Consider the following 18,041-nt stretch of genomic DNA (forward strand, 5'->3'; position numbering starts at 1 on the left):
TTAGCGATGTTGATATAATTTGAAATTTTAACGCAGATTAGTCATGAAATATCACTGTGGACTTGATACTTGATTTGCACAAAACAAGCATCTTACATTTTTAACCTTCTTCTGATCACAAAATGATAGATTAAAATTTTTTCAGCTCCTACAAATAAAAACTTTAGAATTCCTTATTGGCTTATTCAAAATAGAATACTTAATAATAAGGTGCTATTTATTCTCTACGCTGCAAAAAGTAAGAACTCTTGCATACCTACTAATTTGGACAGACTCCTCTTAAGATCCCACGAAGTGCTGGAGAGGTTTGATATGGGATACCCTTATTATTTTTTCCCATTCTACAAACTTACAAAAAATACAATTTCCAGATATTAATCATGGTCATTAAAATATGTTTTTAAAAGTACTCATTTTCATATATACATATAAGAAAAGACGCCGAAAATAAAAAGAACACAAGGTGTTTAAAAAAAACAACGATCAATAACTCAAGCAGGATAAATGAGATTTTTTTTTTTGACTAAATTAATTTAGCATAATATTGCAAATATTTACAAATTGTTTTGCGATTTAGTTAAAGATGGTGACACTTATTAGCTAATTTGTATATTATTGGTACAATCTGCAACTAAACTTTCGACTAAATTAATTTAAGATTGTAAATTGTTTGCATGTGCAAATTTTAAAGATGAGCACATTATAAGCTGCTAAATTAAATTAGCATATTAAGGTTGAATAGTTGTTCAATAATTTGCAAAAAGTCTTAATTGGCTGCTATTGACTCTGTTTAGGTCAGTTCGTAAATAGAAAAATATTACTAATATTTGCAACGTTTTATTAGAAACTAAATTAAATTTTCGTATTTAGGTTAAATATTTGGCAAAATTTTAGCATGAGCAAGTTTTAAAGATGGATTCCATTATTAGCTGCTAAATTAAATAAGCATATTGAGGTAAAATACTTAGCATGAGTGAATTTTAAAGATTATTAGCTGCTATTGACTCTGATCATATATAGGTTAATTAACCTTTGATTTATAAATTTTAAATAAATTAATTTAGGATTTCAAATTATTGTTCTTGTGCGAATTTGGCATGGAGCACCTTATTAGCTGCTAGTATATATATATAATAAAGGTAACTTGAAATACAATACATAAGATAATGTTTAATGGTATTTTGTTTAAGTAATTAATATAAAATATTCATTGTGGGTACATTCAACATGTTAATTTACACGTATTACATATGTCAATATACAACAATCCCCTTCCCTACATGAAATAAGCGGATAAACTCATTTTTCTCGAATACATCTTCCCATTTTCGAGCTGAATCTAGTACCTCCTATTACTAATCATAATCATTTTTGCAATGATATCCCAAATCTATGATACACTATTTTGAACACAAACTTTCTTCCCTGCCTTGAGTGTGGGTAAATCTTTTGATCGTCTATCATAATAATGCTTCACTGTCAATGACTTTACTACATTATTTAACGTATACTTCATAGTAAATTGGTGTGTTGGGATGGGGGATCATAAATTTTGGCCCTAAACAACTTCATTCAATGAAAATACACATCGACGAAGCGTATACATGTAATCTAATAAACCATCACGGAATTCTTCGGGGTGCATCGATCAGGAGCCACATTTATTAAGAAGTTTCTTCATATTCTTCAAGGCAGACTCACTTATATCATTACATTGGGGTTAGTGTGAGCTTGAAAGTGACCAAACGATTCCATTATTATTCAAAAACTCTTGAAATTTCTTACAGCATACATAATGCCTTGATCTGATCTTAAGTTCTATGGATATCGAAAATCTCTTAACAATCTTGATAATGATCAAATGATTTGGTCAGTACAGGGATCCTTCTTATACTCCTTCACTACAGTATAACCTGATAGAGCGTCGATACATACAAGATAACATTGTCCATTCAACGTAAATAAGTCCGTATCCATCGACTGAAAAATCATGGAAGGTACTGAATCCAGCTCTAAGGTATCTTGGAATTGGCTTACTCCTTAACTTTGGCACGGCTAACATTTTTCTATCTTCATTTATATTTCATTATTCATTCTATGCCAGTAAATGAATTCTCTTGCGCGTCTCATTGTTTTCTTAATTCCTTGATGAGCAGAGCGGAGTTTTGTCAAAAAATCTCTTAGGCATGGCTTTGCAACAATAATTCTCGTTATATTGAGCCATATCAATCGTCAACAGTAAACTCATTCCAAACAGCCTTGGACAATTTTACAAAATGATTTAAAGATCAACTTTTGTCACGCAATATTGGAGATCAATCCTTATCTTCTGGACCTTCCGGGTTTCAATTTGAATGAGGGGATATTTATTAAATATCGTAAGAAGTGATTGGTGATCGGTGACGACTTTAAACTTTGGTAATCCACTAAAGTAAACGTGGCAATTTTCTATTGTCCAGTTGATCGCAAGAGATTCGAGCATTTCCATTGGGTATCTTAACTCTAGTGTCGTTCACAAATCTCGAACTGCATTCCACTAATTTCCATCTTGCACCAAGTTTTTGTAGCAAATCGAATCCAAGTCCTTCAATCCTTGAAACATCCGTTTCGAGGCCTTCTTTGGATCAAAAGTTGCAAGAACACGGGTATTCATCATAACGTCTTTTACTTCATTCAGGCCTTTGGTATGCCCATTTCCCCCAAAAAATTTATTTTTTGACTTCATCAGATGTCTTAAAGGCTCTGCTACTAAGCTAAATTTCGATGATAAACTTGCAAGCTGATTTACTAAGCCAATAAATAATCTCGACTCTTTTTTTCGTAGGTGTAGATAATTCAAAGATTCCTTTAAATTCCTTTCCATCCAGCGTGATACCATTGTTACAAATCTTGTAGCCGACAAAATTAATACCTTCACACGCAAATTGGAACTACACTTTGCTTAAGGCAATACCGTACTCTTGACATATTAACAAAATCTTCCGAACACTATCAACGTTCTCCTCAAACCTTCCAGGATATCATCGACAATTTTAATAGTATTACGAACTCCTTACAGGCTTGGTCGGACTTACAATTGTATACATAACCAGAGGATATGAAACTCATCGGTGCTTGTTTGAAAAAAGTACCTTCCATATGATATTATGAAAGTAGTGAGCTTTTGGCTTCCTTCATTCCATTCACTGCGCAAATTTCGTAAAATATTTGGATTTAGGGTCAATTTCAGACACTGCCTCTTTTGGCTTTTTCATGTGGTGAACTAATCTTCTTTTCTTGAGAGTTCAATTTAGTTAAGTCAATTTTTAACTGCATATTGACACTAAGGTTTGGTACAAGCACGATTGGATGACACCATTCTGTATTTTACATCACGTCGTTCTTCACGATATCCTCCAAAGTCCTTTAGACATGTTCCCTGTTGCCAAAAGGGATTTGTTTCGATTAATGAAGTGCAAACGGCTTTGCTCCTTTCAAAAGTTCTATTGAACTTTACAAAATTCCCAATCCGATACATGCATGCTGAGAGATAAACATCTCATCTTGGCCAATATCTTCGACAAATAAACTATCTCCTTGTATTAACGATTTCCCAGTCTAAATATCACCTCAACACCCTTTACGACTCCCAATCTCGAACCGTTCACACGGACAATTTTTGGGGTGGCTGAAAATTTGTCTGGTTTACTTGATAGTAGGTCTAAGTCTTTATAAACTCATAGACCAACCATAGAAGCCATTGTTACAATATCACATACTACAATTTTGTTAGCGACGAACTCTCCTCTGGTGTTCAATATTGGGAGTATGTTCAGCTCTCATTCACGAACATAATTGACTATTAAGACTGAACTTATATTTATAGCTCTACATAATCTAGCATAATGTCTTTTTTTCTTTGCTGTCCTGGGATTCGACCTCATTTGCAGGGTACGGTCTTCTAAATTGTTGAGGAGCATTGAAACTACACTTTCCATAAAAGTTATCTCCATGACTTTGATTCCTCCTTCTTCTATGAACTTTACTATCATCATCAGATCTCGAAATTCGATTTACACCATTCAAAACTAGATGGTTTAATACTAAAACGACGAGGCTATCATTTTTGATACCCATTTGGGATTCAATAAAATATTGTGAGAAACTTCTTCATTGCATTTGTTTATAAGTTCATGAATTCTCCTAATTCATTTTATTAATCACAAAAAACTAAATTAAAATTAGTATTCGTTTCGTTGGTACAGTGAACACTACCTAGACATACGTGGGTATCATATTTGATACCCAATCATTTCAAATAATTTGTTTGTTTTATAATTGTGTATAAACAGGCTCAAGCCTGTTTGAACAGGCTGAAGCAAGTTCAAACATGAATACACTTCTCTAGATAGGAATCGTGTACATTTCTATAATAAATATAAACGTAGATTTTTCTGAACTATCCATTCTGCTTCCACTTTTTATTATGTAAGGATATCAAAGAAAAAATTATCCATTGAAGAAATAAGACATTATCTTGAGTGCACATTGTACTCCAATTCAGAAGGTGAGGATTTCGAATTGGAAAAAGATGAAGAATATGTCCAACCACCTCAATCAAGTTCTTCTGATTTTGATGACTATTCTGATGTTTTTGACAAGCCTATAGGTAAGTAATTTTCTTGAATACCATTATTAGTTTTGCTATGTACTAGATGTATTTATTAACAACTAATTGGTATATTTAACATTTCAAGAAATGCCAGGATGGAATCAAGTGACTCAATTCCCGTCCTCTAAGAAACAGAAATCAACCGACTTATTAGAAGAGTCAATGTATATTGGCAAGGATAACACAATCTGGCACAAACAAATAGGAAATGGAGAAATTTCAGCCCGTTTTGCCAAGAAAACATTTTGAAGGAAGTCTTAAGTCCATCATCATTTGCAAAACGTAACATCATTACAGATAAAACATTATCAGCTTTTGAACTCTTGATCGATCATTATATTATTGATCACATTGTAAAATGTACAATAGTTGAGGCTCGTTCAAAACTTAAGAATGATGTATGGACAACCAGCAAACGAGAAATACTCCAACTGATTGCAATAATATATGCGAGAGGAATCTTTGTCCAAAGGCAGCCGACAGAAGTTATGTGGTCAAGAAAATTGGGGATCAATCTCTTTAGGAATACTATCCCTCGCGACAAAAATAAGGAATTATTGAGATATATCCGCTTTGATATTCGTTGCACAAGATCACAAAGACTTCAAAACGACAAGTTTGGCTTGATTTCAATGGTATGGGATCGATTAGTCGAAAATTGTAAGTCATCATACAGGCCAGGTGAAAATATTACCATTGATGAACAACTATTCCCAACAAAGGCTAGATATCCATTTACCCAATATATGGCTATAAAGCCTGATAAATTTGGTATAAAATTTTGCTAAGCAGTTGATGCATCGTCCAAATACTTGGTAAATTGATTTCCTTACTTGGGAAAAGATTCTCAAAGCCAAGCAAATAAATCTTTATCAGAATATGTCGTAATGAAGCTAATGGAACCATATTTGGGTAAAGGGATGAATGTTACAACATATAATTTCTTTACGTCATTGTCTCTTGCAAATGAACTTCAGAAAAATAGGACAACTATTTAAGGAACTATGAATCGTGGTCGCAAAGAAATACATCCTCAACTAAAAGCTACAAAACAAGCACTATTTTCAAGCTTAATCTTTGTAAATAGTGGCAAAACATTGACTTCTTATCAAGGGGAAAAAAATAAAAATATTTTAATTTTGAGCTCTGTTCACAAAAGTGTAAAAGTTTTAGATGTACGAAAAAGGTTACCAGAATCAATCCAGTATTGTAATGAAACAAAGTATGGAGTTGATATTCTAGATCAAATGACAAGACTTTACTCCACCAAAATATCCTCTCCCCGATAGCCTTTACAAGTTTTTTATAATATTTTGGATTTTGCTGGTATACATGCTGTTATCTTGTGCAGAGAAGTGACTGGTAAGAAAATAACTCGTCGCCAGTTTTTGAATAATTTGATTACCGAACTTATTGGTGAAGATGATGAATCAAAGGATAATATAGAAGAAAATAATCAATTATTTCAATCACAATCAACTATTCAACTAAAGATAGAAACTGGTGTACAGTCAATTGTACAAGAAAATCACAGCAAGCAAAACCTGTTGTAAATCTAAGAGATTCGTATGCAAGCCTTGTATTGGTACTGAAAAAACAATTGTAACTTGTAAAAAATGCTAATTTCTTTATATGGGTTATTACAAAAGTTATGTTAATTTTTTTAAATAAATAATAAATCTTCGGAGAAAATAAAAATTAACACATTACTTTTAATTTTATCAACCACTAACAGTTACCAATATTAAAAAAAAAAAAAATTGGTACCATTTTTGATATCCACTATCGTTAAAGGGGTGTCGTATACTAGTGTTAAACTGTCTTGATTGATCATGACCGTTTCAATGGTCATACACAAGTTAATGCTGTCTTTCAAATTGATCTGAGGAGTTTTTTTATAAACGTTTTTGCAAACATCTTCATCCTTCACTCCACAAGTAATCGAAGTGTCCAACCAATCCTCCGATTTCATTTCATAGGTCGTGGCCTCCTCTGCTAAAATTTTTAACTCAAAATAGAATTCGTCGATTGTTTCAAAAATTTGCTTGCTAACGTCACATCAATTTGTATTTAGCTGTTGCAATCTGTTTTTTTTTTTGCTTTTTGATATTTATTCACGTCTTCAATAACTTCCTCTGAGGTTCTAGAAGAGTCCAATAGAATTTTGACGATGTGCCATATCTTGATAAGGAACCTGGGTGAGTAACATAGCAATTTTCCATTCTCTCGCGTTTACTTTTAGTTTGGTTAAATGAACATAATTATCCCATGTCTTAATCCATTTCAAAGTATTTGATGCCGACTTCGATTTGGTTTGGATATTTGGATGACTTTGCCTCCTAACTTTGATTGAACGATCCATCTTCTGAAGGTCTCTCAAAATAAACATCTACTTGAGCTTCAAATTCGATGAGGACTTCTTCCATCTGAATCAACTCTTCTACCTCCTTCCTATAGTCATATGATGTTCACCTAAAAAAATTGAATATTTCCTCCGTTTCTTCATTAATATTTAATTATACTCTTTACAGCTTCAAGTGTCCGGCTGATTTTAAACGGGCATAACTTATCTTTTTGAAGTAATTTTTATAAATATTAAGTTGGTATGTAGAATGATCTTCTCTTGGCATCTTGGGATTTCCTGACAGTGGTTAACTAGGCGGCCTTCTCTTCGTCTTGCATACTCTCGCGTACCTCAAGGTCTGTAGCGACATCGATCTCTTCACCAAGGAGTATTCGGTGCCTATGGCGTCATGGTGTAAGGTATTTTCTTCTTAAACTATCCACTGCGCCATATAATGATATTCAATAATATTATAAATGAATATGCAACGACATCCTGTTATCATTGCTATATTGATCAGTAATTTCTATTTTTATACAAAAAAGGTAACTTTAAATACTTATACATAAGATCATCCTAAATAGGATTTTAATGTTCAACATATTTATTTATACGTATTAAATATGTCTATATATAACACAAATTGATTGTATTTTTACTTTAAAGTCCATGTTGAGTTACAAGTCTTAGCTTTAGACTTCAACTCTAGTCTCAAGATGTAAATTGTGAGATCAAGTCAAGTCATAAGTCTTCAAAATGTTTACTAGAATACAATTCAAGTTACAAGTCTCGATTCCAAGACCCAACTTTGGATTTAGGTAAACTATGCATTGTATTACTGGTACCCTTGACCATTAAAACCAAGCTAAAAATTGAACTGAAATTTTTGAAGTTATTTTAACTTCTGCAGTACTTTGAATTTACAAACTCCAAGCTTTAAGGTATAAGAACTGTTTTGTTTGTTTTAGCTTATCATTGTTTTGAGTTAATAATACAGATTTAACTGATATTTTTTCAAAATAAAAAATCTAATAGAATTTAAAAAAATATTAATTATATCATTAATTAAATTATTGGAATAAAACTTTCGATACCATTTTTGAATACTTAAAAGACAATTAATACGAGTGAATAAATATTGCAAAAGATATATCCCATAACTAATCTAATAGGAGAATTATATAATATGTAATATAACAATTTTATTTACATTAACTTAGTTAATACTCAAAAAATATACCTTAACATAAAAACACAATAAATCTGAGATGATTAAAACCTTCCATTGAATAACAATATACTCAATTACACCATGCAACAGACTCTAAAACCCACAATTATTATAGTTATTTAAGCCAAGCCGTAAAACTCAAAAATGACCATTAAAGCTTTCAACCTCGACAGTTTTGGCCTTAATACCCTTTCTGTTTAAATCAAGTTTTTAATTATTATTCAGTGCCATATTTCGACATGAAAAAAACTATATAGATAAAAATCAAAGTAAACAAGAAATTAATACGTTTGAAAAGGAATAATTTATTACTTTATCTTTTAATACCATTAATAAAAACTGTATTTAACAACCAATTAATTGAGTAAAAATGAAGGAACTTACATAGTAATATCTTTTATATTTGTTCTTCAAGTGGTTTATATGATATATAATGAATAATATATATGTAATGGGATTAAACCAAATTTATAGATGCTTCATATTCAAACTAATTTATTAGTATTCACCCGCTTATATACAATGGAAACTTTTTTTTTTTAAAGTTTAATAATTTTTTATATTGTAATGTTATAAGGTGTTAATAAAAAGGATTTTCAATAAAAATCCGAAGTAAGCTTGGTAATGCCAACAAAACTATCTCATAACTGTTTACTATCTTCTTTTCCGATCAGTCACAGTTTCTTTTTTTGTTCGAATATTTTTATTTATACATATTAAAGTAGCCAAAAATCATGAAAGTTTGTTATTAAAAACAGAAAACAGAGTACTTCCAAATAATAATTATACAAAAAAAAATACAAATGATTGAATGTAAGAATCTGAAATATTATGTTTAATTAAAATAAGGGTAACGCCATTGAAGGATGAAAAGAAAAACAGGCAGATAAGTAATCAGATCAAGAAGTGAGGTTCTCGAGCGAGTTCTGACAAATAACTGTTAATAAACACTATATACATATTTGGGTTTAACTTTTTCACAAATGGCTTGAAAAGCCAAACCTATCAAAATTGAAATTTTGAATGCTCATTTTCGTGCCTATACTTTAAATAACAATAATAAATGTGAGTTTTAGCCTGCAAGCGCTCCAAGGACTTCACTTTGTTGCATAATGTTAGCAATAAAATAATAAAAAGTGATATGTAATTAATTATATTAAAAAGTACCTTTAACACTGTCAATCCCTGTGCAGCATTTCTTGGAATAGCAGTATAGTATGGCTTGTTCACAAAAAAAGGAACATTGTCATTCAAGTCCAACACATAAATAGTAACATCTACATGGGTTATCCTAGGGTTTTTTCTCTTTTCGCCACTACTTGCTTCAACGATAAATTCATATTTATCTTTAACTTCTCTGTCAAATGGAGCACCCGTCGTTTTAATTGTTCCTGAAGTCCGACCAATAGAAAAATATTTATGACCACCAAGTATCTTGAAGATAATATTTTCATTTAGTGAAGTACCTAATACAGTCAAGATCAATACAACATCCGGTCTAGTTGTATTTTCGATTACAGTTCCATTATATGAGGTTTTTCCAAAAGCTAAGCCTGAGCTGACAGATTTTTTAAAGTGAACAATAATTGAACAACTATTGTTATATTTTCCATCTGATACTGTGGCTTTAAAATCATATTTTGATGCTAAATTATCCAAACCCATTGTACTTCTGACAAATATATTTCCACTTTTAGAGTCAATTATAAAATTGGAATTATTTTCACTTATCTTATATTCAAGTTCTGAATCATCATCTCTATCCAGAGCTTGTATTTGAATGACTTTAACACCCGAATATAAAGGAAGCGACAATTGGGAAATATAGGTAGATTGAAGAAATATAGGTGGTGTGTCGTTTTCATCTATTATATGGATTTTAATACTAGCGTATACCTCTGACGATAAACTGGGATTACCACAATCTGACAAAATAACATTAAATGTATAATCAGCTATAAATTCATGGTCGAAATTGATAAGTGATCGAACAACTCCTGTATTTGATTCAACGGAAAAAACATCTTTGTAGATATCTTCCATTATATCAAATTTAATAAAGGAATTAATTCCAGAGTCGTGATCTTGAGCTCTTATCTGCAACGGTTTACCATCTTCTGTTAATATTAAAGAATGAACAGAGGCAGTTTCTGATATAAATCCGTAATATTCAGAGAATAAAAAATAAGGGATATTATCATTTAGATCAACAATATATATATCCATTGTGACATTTGTACAAAATCCGAAGATATCTTCTACACTTACAACTATGTGATAAAATGTCTGATCTTCGTAGTCTAAAGCACTAGATGTAATGAGGATACCTGTACTTGGTTGAACACTGAATTTTAAATGATGATTTTCATAACCAGGTAATATATCATATTTAAGAGGGTAAGATGATTCTGCTTTTATTTGAAGAACGTACGTTCCTATGGGTTCATTTTCATTGAGTTCAACTGAATACCCTGACATTTTCCTTATTGGTGAAATATAATTGTCTGGAGTTATTATTAAAATGTGTACTTGGACAGTGGAAGAATGTTTGAATTCTCCTTGGTCAGTAGCTCTAACATTTAACATATATTCTCCCTGTACAGTTAAATCTATTTTTTTGGAAACTCTTATTATTCCAATGTTGGAGTCAATAATGAATGAATTTCCAACATTTCCCGACTCAATAGTATATAAAACTTGGCCATTTAATCCCACATCATTGTCAACAGCAATAACTTGAGCAACAAATCCTCCAATTTCAATATTCTCCAACAATTTTGTCGTTAAACTCGCCACCATGAATTTTGGTGAATTATCGTTATGATCCATCACAAAAATTCGGATTTTGGTAAAGTCCATTTTACTAGGATTAATTTGATCTTTAACTGAAACTACTAGGTAATGATATTCAATAACTTCTCGATTTAACGTATTTTTTAAAATAACTGCACCATTAACTGGGTTTACAATAAATTTATTTCTGCTTGAAGGATCTTTAGTATAATATAATGAAAAGATTGGTCTTCTTGATGAACTAACAATGTTAATATCTAATGCAGTAAGGACTGTACTGCCGATATCAGCATTCTCTGAGACACTAACATTATATTCATCTTTTTCAAATTGAATTCCATTTTCATTATTTTCAAGAACCTCAATACTCAAATAAGTATCAAGAACATCATATCCATTCCAAACTGTTATAGTTAAGTTGAATGATTTTTGCTTTGAATAGTTAAGCTGTTTAGCTAAAATAACACTTCCTTTGTCAACTGTTACATAAAAATATTTTTTATCGTCACCAGAAGTAATATAAAAAAAATTCAAATTATTTCCTTGCACAAGAATCACTGTAAGTAGTCTCCCAATTGAATCTGATTCTAAAACTTGAACAGGTGATATAGGTTCAATTAAAATGGGCTCGTTCTTATTTAAATTAGTATCAAAAATTTGAAGGGAGGCCCAAGCTAATCCATATTTCCCATCTTTATCTTGAGCCCGAACTATTAAATCAAATTTTTCAACGGGATTCAAAATTTCTGTAGCATAAATGACTCCATTATGTTGATCAATTGTAAATATTTCTGAAAAAGATGACGATTTAACAGAATAAATTATATCTGAATCACCATCAAGGTCAAATGCAATAGCTCTAAACAATGGAATACGAATTTGACCAATGTTATCTTTTGTTACATCAAATTTCCATGATTCTTTATTAAAAAGTGACGAATAAAGTTCGGTATTGCTTTGTCCTAGCGTAGGTGACATATATCTAAATGATTTATTTCCAATTGCCTTTGAGTCAAAATGTTTATCACGGATGTAGGTGAAAGATAAAACAGGAGGCAATATTTTCAAATTATAAAATTTTTCTAAAAATTGTGGTTTATTGTCATTCACGTCAGTAACATTTATTATCACAATTACAGTTGAGTTTAGTGGAGGACTTCCGCTGTCACTAATCATGATTTGAAGAATATGCTCTTTTTGCGCTTCTCTATCCAAAATTCGACGAGTAGTAGTAATTACACCAGATGTAGAATTTATTTGGAATAAAGAATAGGGATCTTCACCAATGATGTAAAAAGATATTATTTGAAACTTACTATAGTCATCTTCTTCATCGTCGTCAAAAGCTTCAATAGTCAAAAGCTTCGTATATGGTCTGGAATTTTCTTGTATATTAACAACTGTAGAAAAATTATTACTGTATGGAACGTTATCATTAACATTCAGAATTAAGATATAAATATCTAAAGATGTATACAAAGGAACTAAACCTTGATCTTGAGCGTAGATTGTTATCCAATAGTCTTTTTTTGTTTCTCTATCCAAAGAGGTACAGGTATAAATAGAACCAGTTTTTGAATCAATGCTAAAAATTCCTAGGCCAGAGCCATTTCTTATAGAATAAGTAATTTGAGAATTTATTGTATGAGGAAAATCAGCGTCCTTAGCTTGTACTTGGAAGACAAACGTTCCTGGCGTCTCATTTTCTTTAATTGTTGCAGATACGAAGAAGGAATCAAAAAAAGGAGAATTATAATTTTCATTTATATCCTGTACTTCAATCAAAAAATATGTTTTACTTGTTAGACTCGGATACCCTCGATCAAAGCCTATAATACAAATGTTATAAATAGGCTTTGTTTCAAAATTTAACTTATCAGTGAGCTTAATAACTCCACTTTCGGGACCTACATAAAATTTAGAAGTAGCTTCCTCAAAGCGATACATTACTTTTCCGCCATCATATAAGTCAGGATCATACGCATTGACAGTCCCGATAACAGTTCCTATGGGAATATCTTCAGGTACCTTTGCAAAATAATTTGCAGTTGTAAAAATTGGTTGTTCATCATTAATATCAAGTATTTTTATTCTAACAATAGTAAATGATATTAGGGGGTTGATTGGATTGGAATCTTTCGCTGCAATGATAATATCATAAACCTCAATTTTTTCTCTATCAAGTATGCTATTGACTTTGATTATACCAGTATCAGAATTAATTAAAAAATCGTTGGTTTTGGACTTAATAGAATATTGAACTATACCGTTAAGACCTTCATCTATATCTTTAGCATTTACAGAAGCAATTATTGAGCCAACTTTAACATTTTCAGGAATCAAATAAGAATATGATGATTTGAAAAATATTGGTGGATTATCATTATTGTCTTCCACATTAATATATAAAGTTATTAATGATGATTTTTGAGGCAAGCCTTGGTCGAAAACTGTAATTGTAAGCTCATAGAGAGATATACTTTCACGATCTAATTTACCATCGACGTATAGATCACCACAATATGTATCAATTCTAAAGTTAGAGCCATAATCTCCTGAAGATATAACATACAATAGAAGACCATTAAAACCAAGGTCTCGATCATTTGCTTGAACCTAGAAATAAATTGTTACAATAAAAATAATGCTATATAAAACAAAAAGTTTGATTGTTTCGTTTAAATATCAACTACATTAACCGTCTTTCGTAGTTGTGAAATGTCCACTGATGATCTTTATTAATATCGTACATTCAGTTCTTTAAGGTGGGTTTCTAACATTTATTATATGTAAACGAAAACAACGTGTATAGTTTTGGAATAGATACATATACAATTTATTTCTAAAAAACTAGAATGTTATAACCTTCAAATCTAAAAAATTATCTCCTTCAAAATAATAAAGATTGGCGTTTTAAATTTCGCCACGGTAACCGTTCCTATAAGAATATCTTTAGGTACCTTTGCAGAAATATTTACAGCTATTAAAAGTGGTTTTTCATCATTAATGTTAGTATTTTCGTTCTAACAATAGTAAATAAAATTAGGGAGTTCATTAGATAAAAATCATTAGCTGCAATAATAACATAATAAACCAAAATGTTTCTATATTAAGTATGCCATTGACTTGGATTATATTTGTATCAGAATCAATTAAAAATCATTGGTATCATATAAATCATTTAACACTTTTTAAATATACCTTTTCACAGGGTTAATCTTGATTTGATTTTTAATCAATCAGACTACAGATTAATAGATCAAGTTAGGAAAAATTTCTGACCAATTGAACCATACAACAACATTGCTACACAGAGGCTGAAGACCACAATTATTATTTATTTTTAAGCTGCAGAACACAAAAATGACAATTAAACCTCCAAACTCTATATGTTTGCCCTTTAAAGCTTTTTTTTTTAAATGAAGTTTTTAGGATAAATCTATGATTCAGTACGATATTTCGACAAGTAAGAACTATATAGATAAAAATTAAAGTGAATGTAAATTCATAAAAACATTTCAATATTTGAAAAATGAATTATTTATTACTTTATCTAGATTTTAATTAATAAAAAAATACATATAACCATAAAAAAAAATATGAAAGACCTTACTATGAAGCCAGTATCTTTTTTTATTTTTTCTTAAAGCGCTTTAAATCCTAGATGAAGTTATAGAATTGACCTTCAAATTCAATTGTTTAAAAATTGCCTTTTGAATAAGGTCGGTTTGATTGATTTTTGGTGAATTTAATTTTCATATTTATTAAAAAAATTAAATATAATAAGCTGGTTACGTTGCATGAATATATATAACAATAATAATCTTGTGGGGTGGTTGAATGAATCACTTTTGAGTATAATTAATCAATTTTATTGAATATAAAGCATCTATAAACTTGGTTTAATCCCCTTACATCTTAACTATTCTTGTAAAAAATATAATAAACCTTTCAATTTTTCGCCCCGGAATATTATTATAATATATAATCAAGCAAACGGACCAGCTTATTATACTTAAATATCTTGATAAATATAAAGACCTAAATTGAACAATAATCAATCAAAAATCTACCGTTTTTATATGCCTTTTTTCAAAAATGTAACAAAGTTTATTCTATAACTTCAATTAGAATATGAGGAACATGAAGAAAAATAAAAATGATATTAGCTTTTAGGTAAAGTCCTAAACTTTACAAGATTTTTTGGTAGTTATATGGATCTTATATTAATTGAAATCAATATAAATTAACGAATAATTCATTTTTCAAATATTGAAATGTATGTATACATTCATATTTTCAACTATAGAGTTTTTAATGTCGAAATATGGTACTGAATCGTAATTATACCCTAAAATGAAAAAGCGTGAAAAACTGACTTTTTGTTATTCTGTCTCTAATCATAGATTTTGGACCTTTGAAACCACTGTAATTAATGTCCAGTGATATGAATGTGTGAATTTGAAAAAATTAAATTGGATCAGCTTGACGCATGAAGTCGAATATTTCGAGACGAACACGAAATATAATTTTCTATATACCTATGATATTGATTTAGAAGCCCGTGGTATTGCAAATATGCTGAAAAAAAATGCTTAAGAGACTCCTGCAGTATAAGATCTGGAATCCTTGGTGGAATTACAAACTCAGAGAACAAAGACCAAAGAGAATTACCTTGAACGAAAAAAAACTGGTATTCGAATATAGAGCCAAACAAAAAATATACAAAATCATGATAATAAAGGCTAAGTGGGACGCCTTTAGAGGGATTTATTAGCACTAGAATATCCAGGCTAATGAAGGTAAGTGCAAAATACATAGAGTTGATATTTTGCCGACTTGAAAGCGAAAACAAGAGTCTGGAACTCCTTTCATGACGCATTTTTCCGATTCGATGGATTGTGATGCAGCCAACTGTATATAACAAATTTGTGAACAACGGCAGGAACGTTATGCGGGTTATTTTGATGTTAAACTTATGACAATTTCTATAAACGGCTTAAAACCGAATAAAAAGCTTGGACTGGACCAAAGTCTTGCGCACAAGCTTACAAAAATATTCCAGACTGCATGATGGAGCACTTGACAGGTCCTTACAATGCAGTCTACAGCACTGGATACACTCAAAAAATTGGAGAGAAGCCAAAGTAATATTCATCCCCAAACAGGCAAAAAAGTACAACTACGACACAAAAGACTTCCAACTAATAACATTAAGAAGTGTGGCTCTAAAAATTCTTGAACGTATGATACAATGTAGAATCTATGAGAAATGTTATATCGTTTTGAAAACTAATATGCCGTTACAAAAGGAAAGATTACTGACACTACAATTAGCAGTTTGATAGACTGATATAAAGGAGTTTTTGTAGTAAGCAAGAAGCCTAAGTGCCCTTTCTTGATATAGAAGGCGCTTTTGATAAGAGTTTACTTTGATCACATCATTAATGACATGCACAAGTATGGTGTTGACGAAACAACAACTCGCTCATATAGTAATCTACAAATAATAGAACTATTTTTGTTAGGTTGGTGGCGAGATTGGATCGGCAATACCAACAAAAGGATGTCAAAAAGGAGGACTCATCTCCATACTTGCCTGAAATCTTTCTTTTCAAGAAGAAATTGATCTTATAGAAATACCAATCTATATGATTCATATTATTGATGCAAGGATCGGTCGATAAGCTCTCTAGATGGGAAAAATACAAAGACTAGGTCTTTTAGGAATGACCAGAGCCATGCAGTTGACGCCAACAGCAGCCATTAAAGTTTTATGTTGATTAATTCCGTTACATCTTTATATAATGGAAAATGCTTGCATAAAAATACTACGAACTAAAGTGGACAACCTACTTAAATGGTTCCGTCATTCACGTAAAAGGCATCTACAATATCTTGATGGCTACCGAGCGAGGTATTGAGTCCCAACCATTAGCGAATGTGCACTGATCTGGTCATATAGACGAGGGTACAAAGTGACAAGGAATTGGAATACTAAAGAATATGATCTACTTCAATATACTGACGGATTATAATAAAAAGTCATACAGATACTGGATGGGTCTTAAGACAACATGACGCTATTATTAGGGAATGCTCACGAAGATTTGATGATACAAACCAGGTTAGGGTTGGTACATATAATGCCCCAATCCGAATCCAATATTTCGAATGACGCAGATCCCAACACATTATTATTTTATTATAACTTGTTTAATAGCCAATATACTTTTGAATCATTGGAGTCTATATTCTTTAAATATAGATTTAATTTATGGCTATAATTAATTATTAGTTATATAATATAAATAAAGTGTATAAAGGAAATATTTGAAAATATTTGTCATATTAAAAAAACTAAAAGGAAATACAAATCCCAAAGTGCATACCTATGTTTCCAACTCCTTCACGAGAATGAATAGAACAGATCCGGTTCGGTGAGATAATACAATTAATTATATGGATACAATTAAGAATACATAATGATTTTTTTTAAATTCTTTATCTAGTCAAGTAACGTACAAAGTATTTTCGAGTCCAAACCGCTTCAACTCATTAACTTGGAAATAATCTCAATATTTGTAGTCAAGCCCAAATACATTTTTTTCGTCGCCTAACCTAATTAGAGCGACAATTCCACTTAAACAATGTTAATGTGGGAATTTCAATCTTTAACCATCAATAGTCATTTCGATGAATACGTTTTATCAAGGAAAAATTTGAAAAGACAGCATAAAATTAAGTAGCTAATATTATGCTCCACCTATCCCAATGGTTTATTATCCCTTGAAATAAATATAAAGGGAGTGTTGTGTAAACTTTGATAGAGTGTGGACGTGTTGTTTATTTCTCCGTGAAGTAATAATAGATTATTCTGGAAATAAGTGACATTCTGGGAGTTTTGTGATATCATAAGGTTCAACCTCCTTCAAGGATCCTTGTGAGATCGTTTATTTTTTGTTTTTTAAAGAAGAACTACGGCTGCTCAGATAATACACGTTGTTTGTTGTTAATTTTGG

General features: G+C 30.9%; 1 protein-coding gene across 11 annotated transcripts in view; it reads right to left on the minus strand.

Moving 5' to 3' along the window:
• LOC121127094 (FAT atypical cadherin kugelei) overlaps positions 1-18,041 on the minus strand; it is a 75,096-nt gene that overhangs the window by 28,633 nt on the left and 28,422 nt on the right. For 7 of the 11 annotated variants that reach the window (XR_011782950.1, XM_071892380.1, XM_071892378.1 and 4 more), the window contains exon 5: positions 9,394-13,635. Coding sequence is in view for 10 of the 11 variants with exons in the window: in XM_071892380.1 (XP_071748481.1) it covers positions 9,394-13,635 (4,242 nt within the window). In the remaining variant the exon portion in view is untranslated. The remainder of the gene's footprint in view (positions 1-9,393; positions 13,636-18,041) is intronic. The other 4 variants (XM_071892376.1, XM_071892375.1, XM_071892373.1 and 1 more) reach the window with 3 other exon arrangements.

Source organism: Lepeophtheirus salmonis, chromosome 12, assembly GCF_016086655.4.
Source record: "Lepeophtheirus salmonis chromosome 12, UVic_Lsal_1.4, whole genome shotgun sequence".
Taxonomy (NCBI): Eukaryota; Metazoa; Arthropoda; class Copepoda; order Siphonostomatoida; family Caligidae; genus Lepeophtheirus; species Lepeophtheirus salmonis.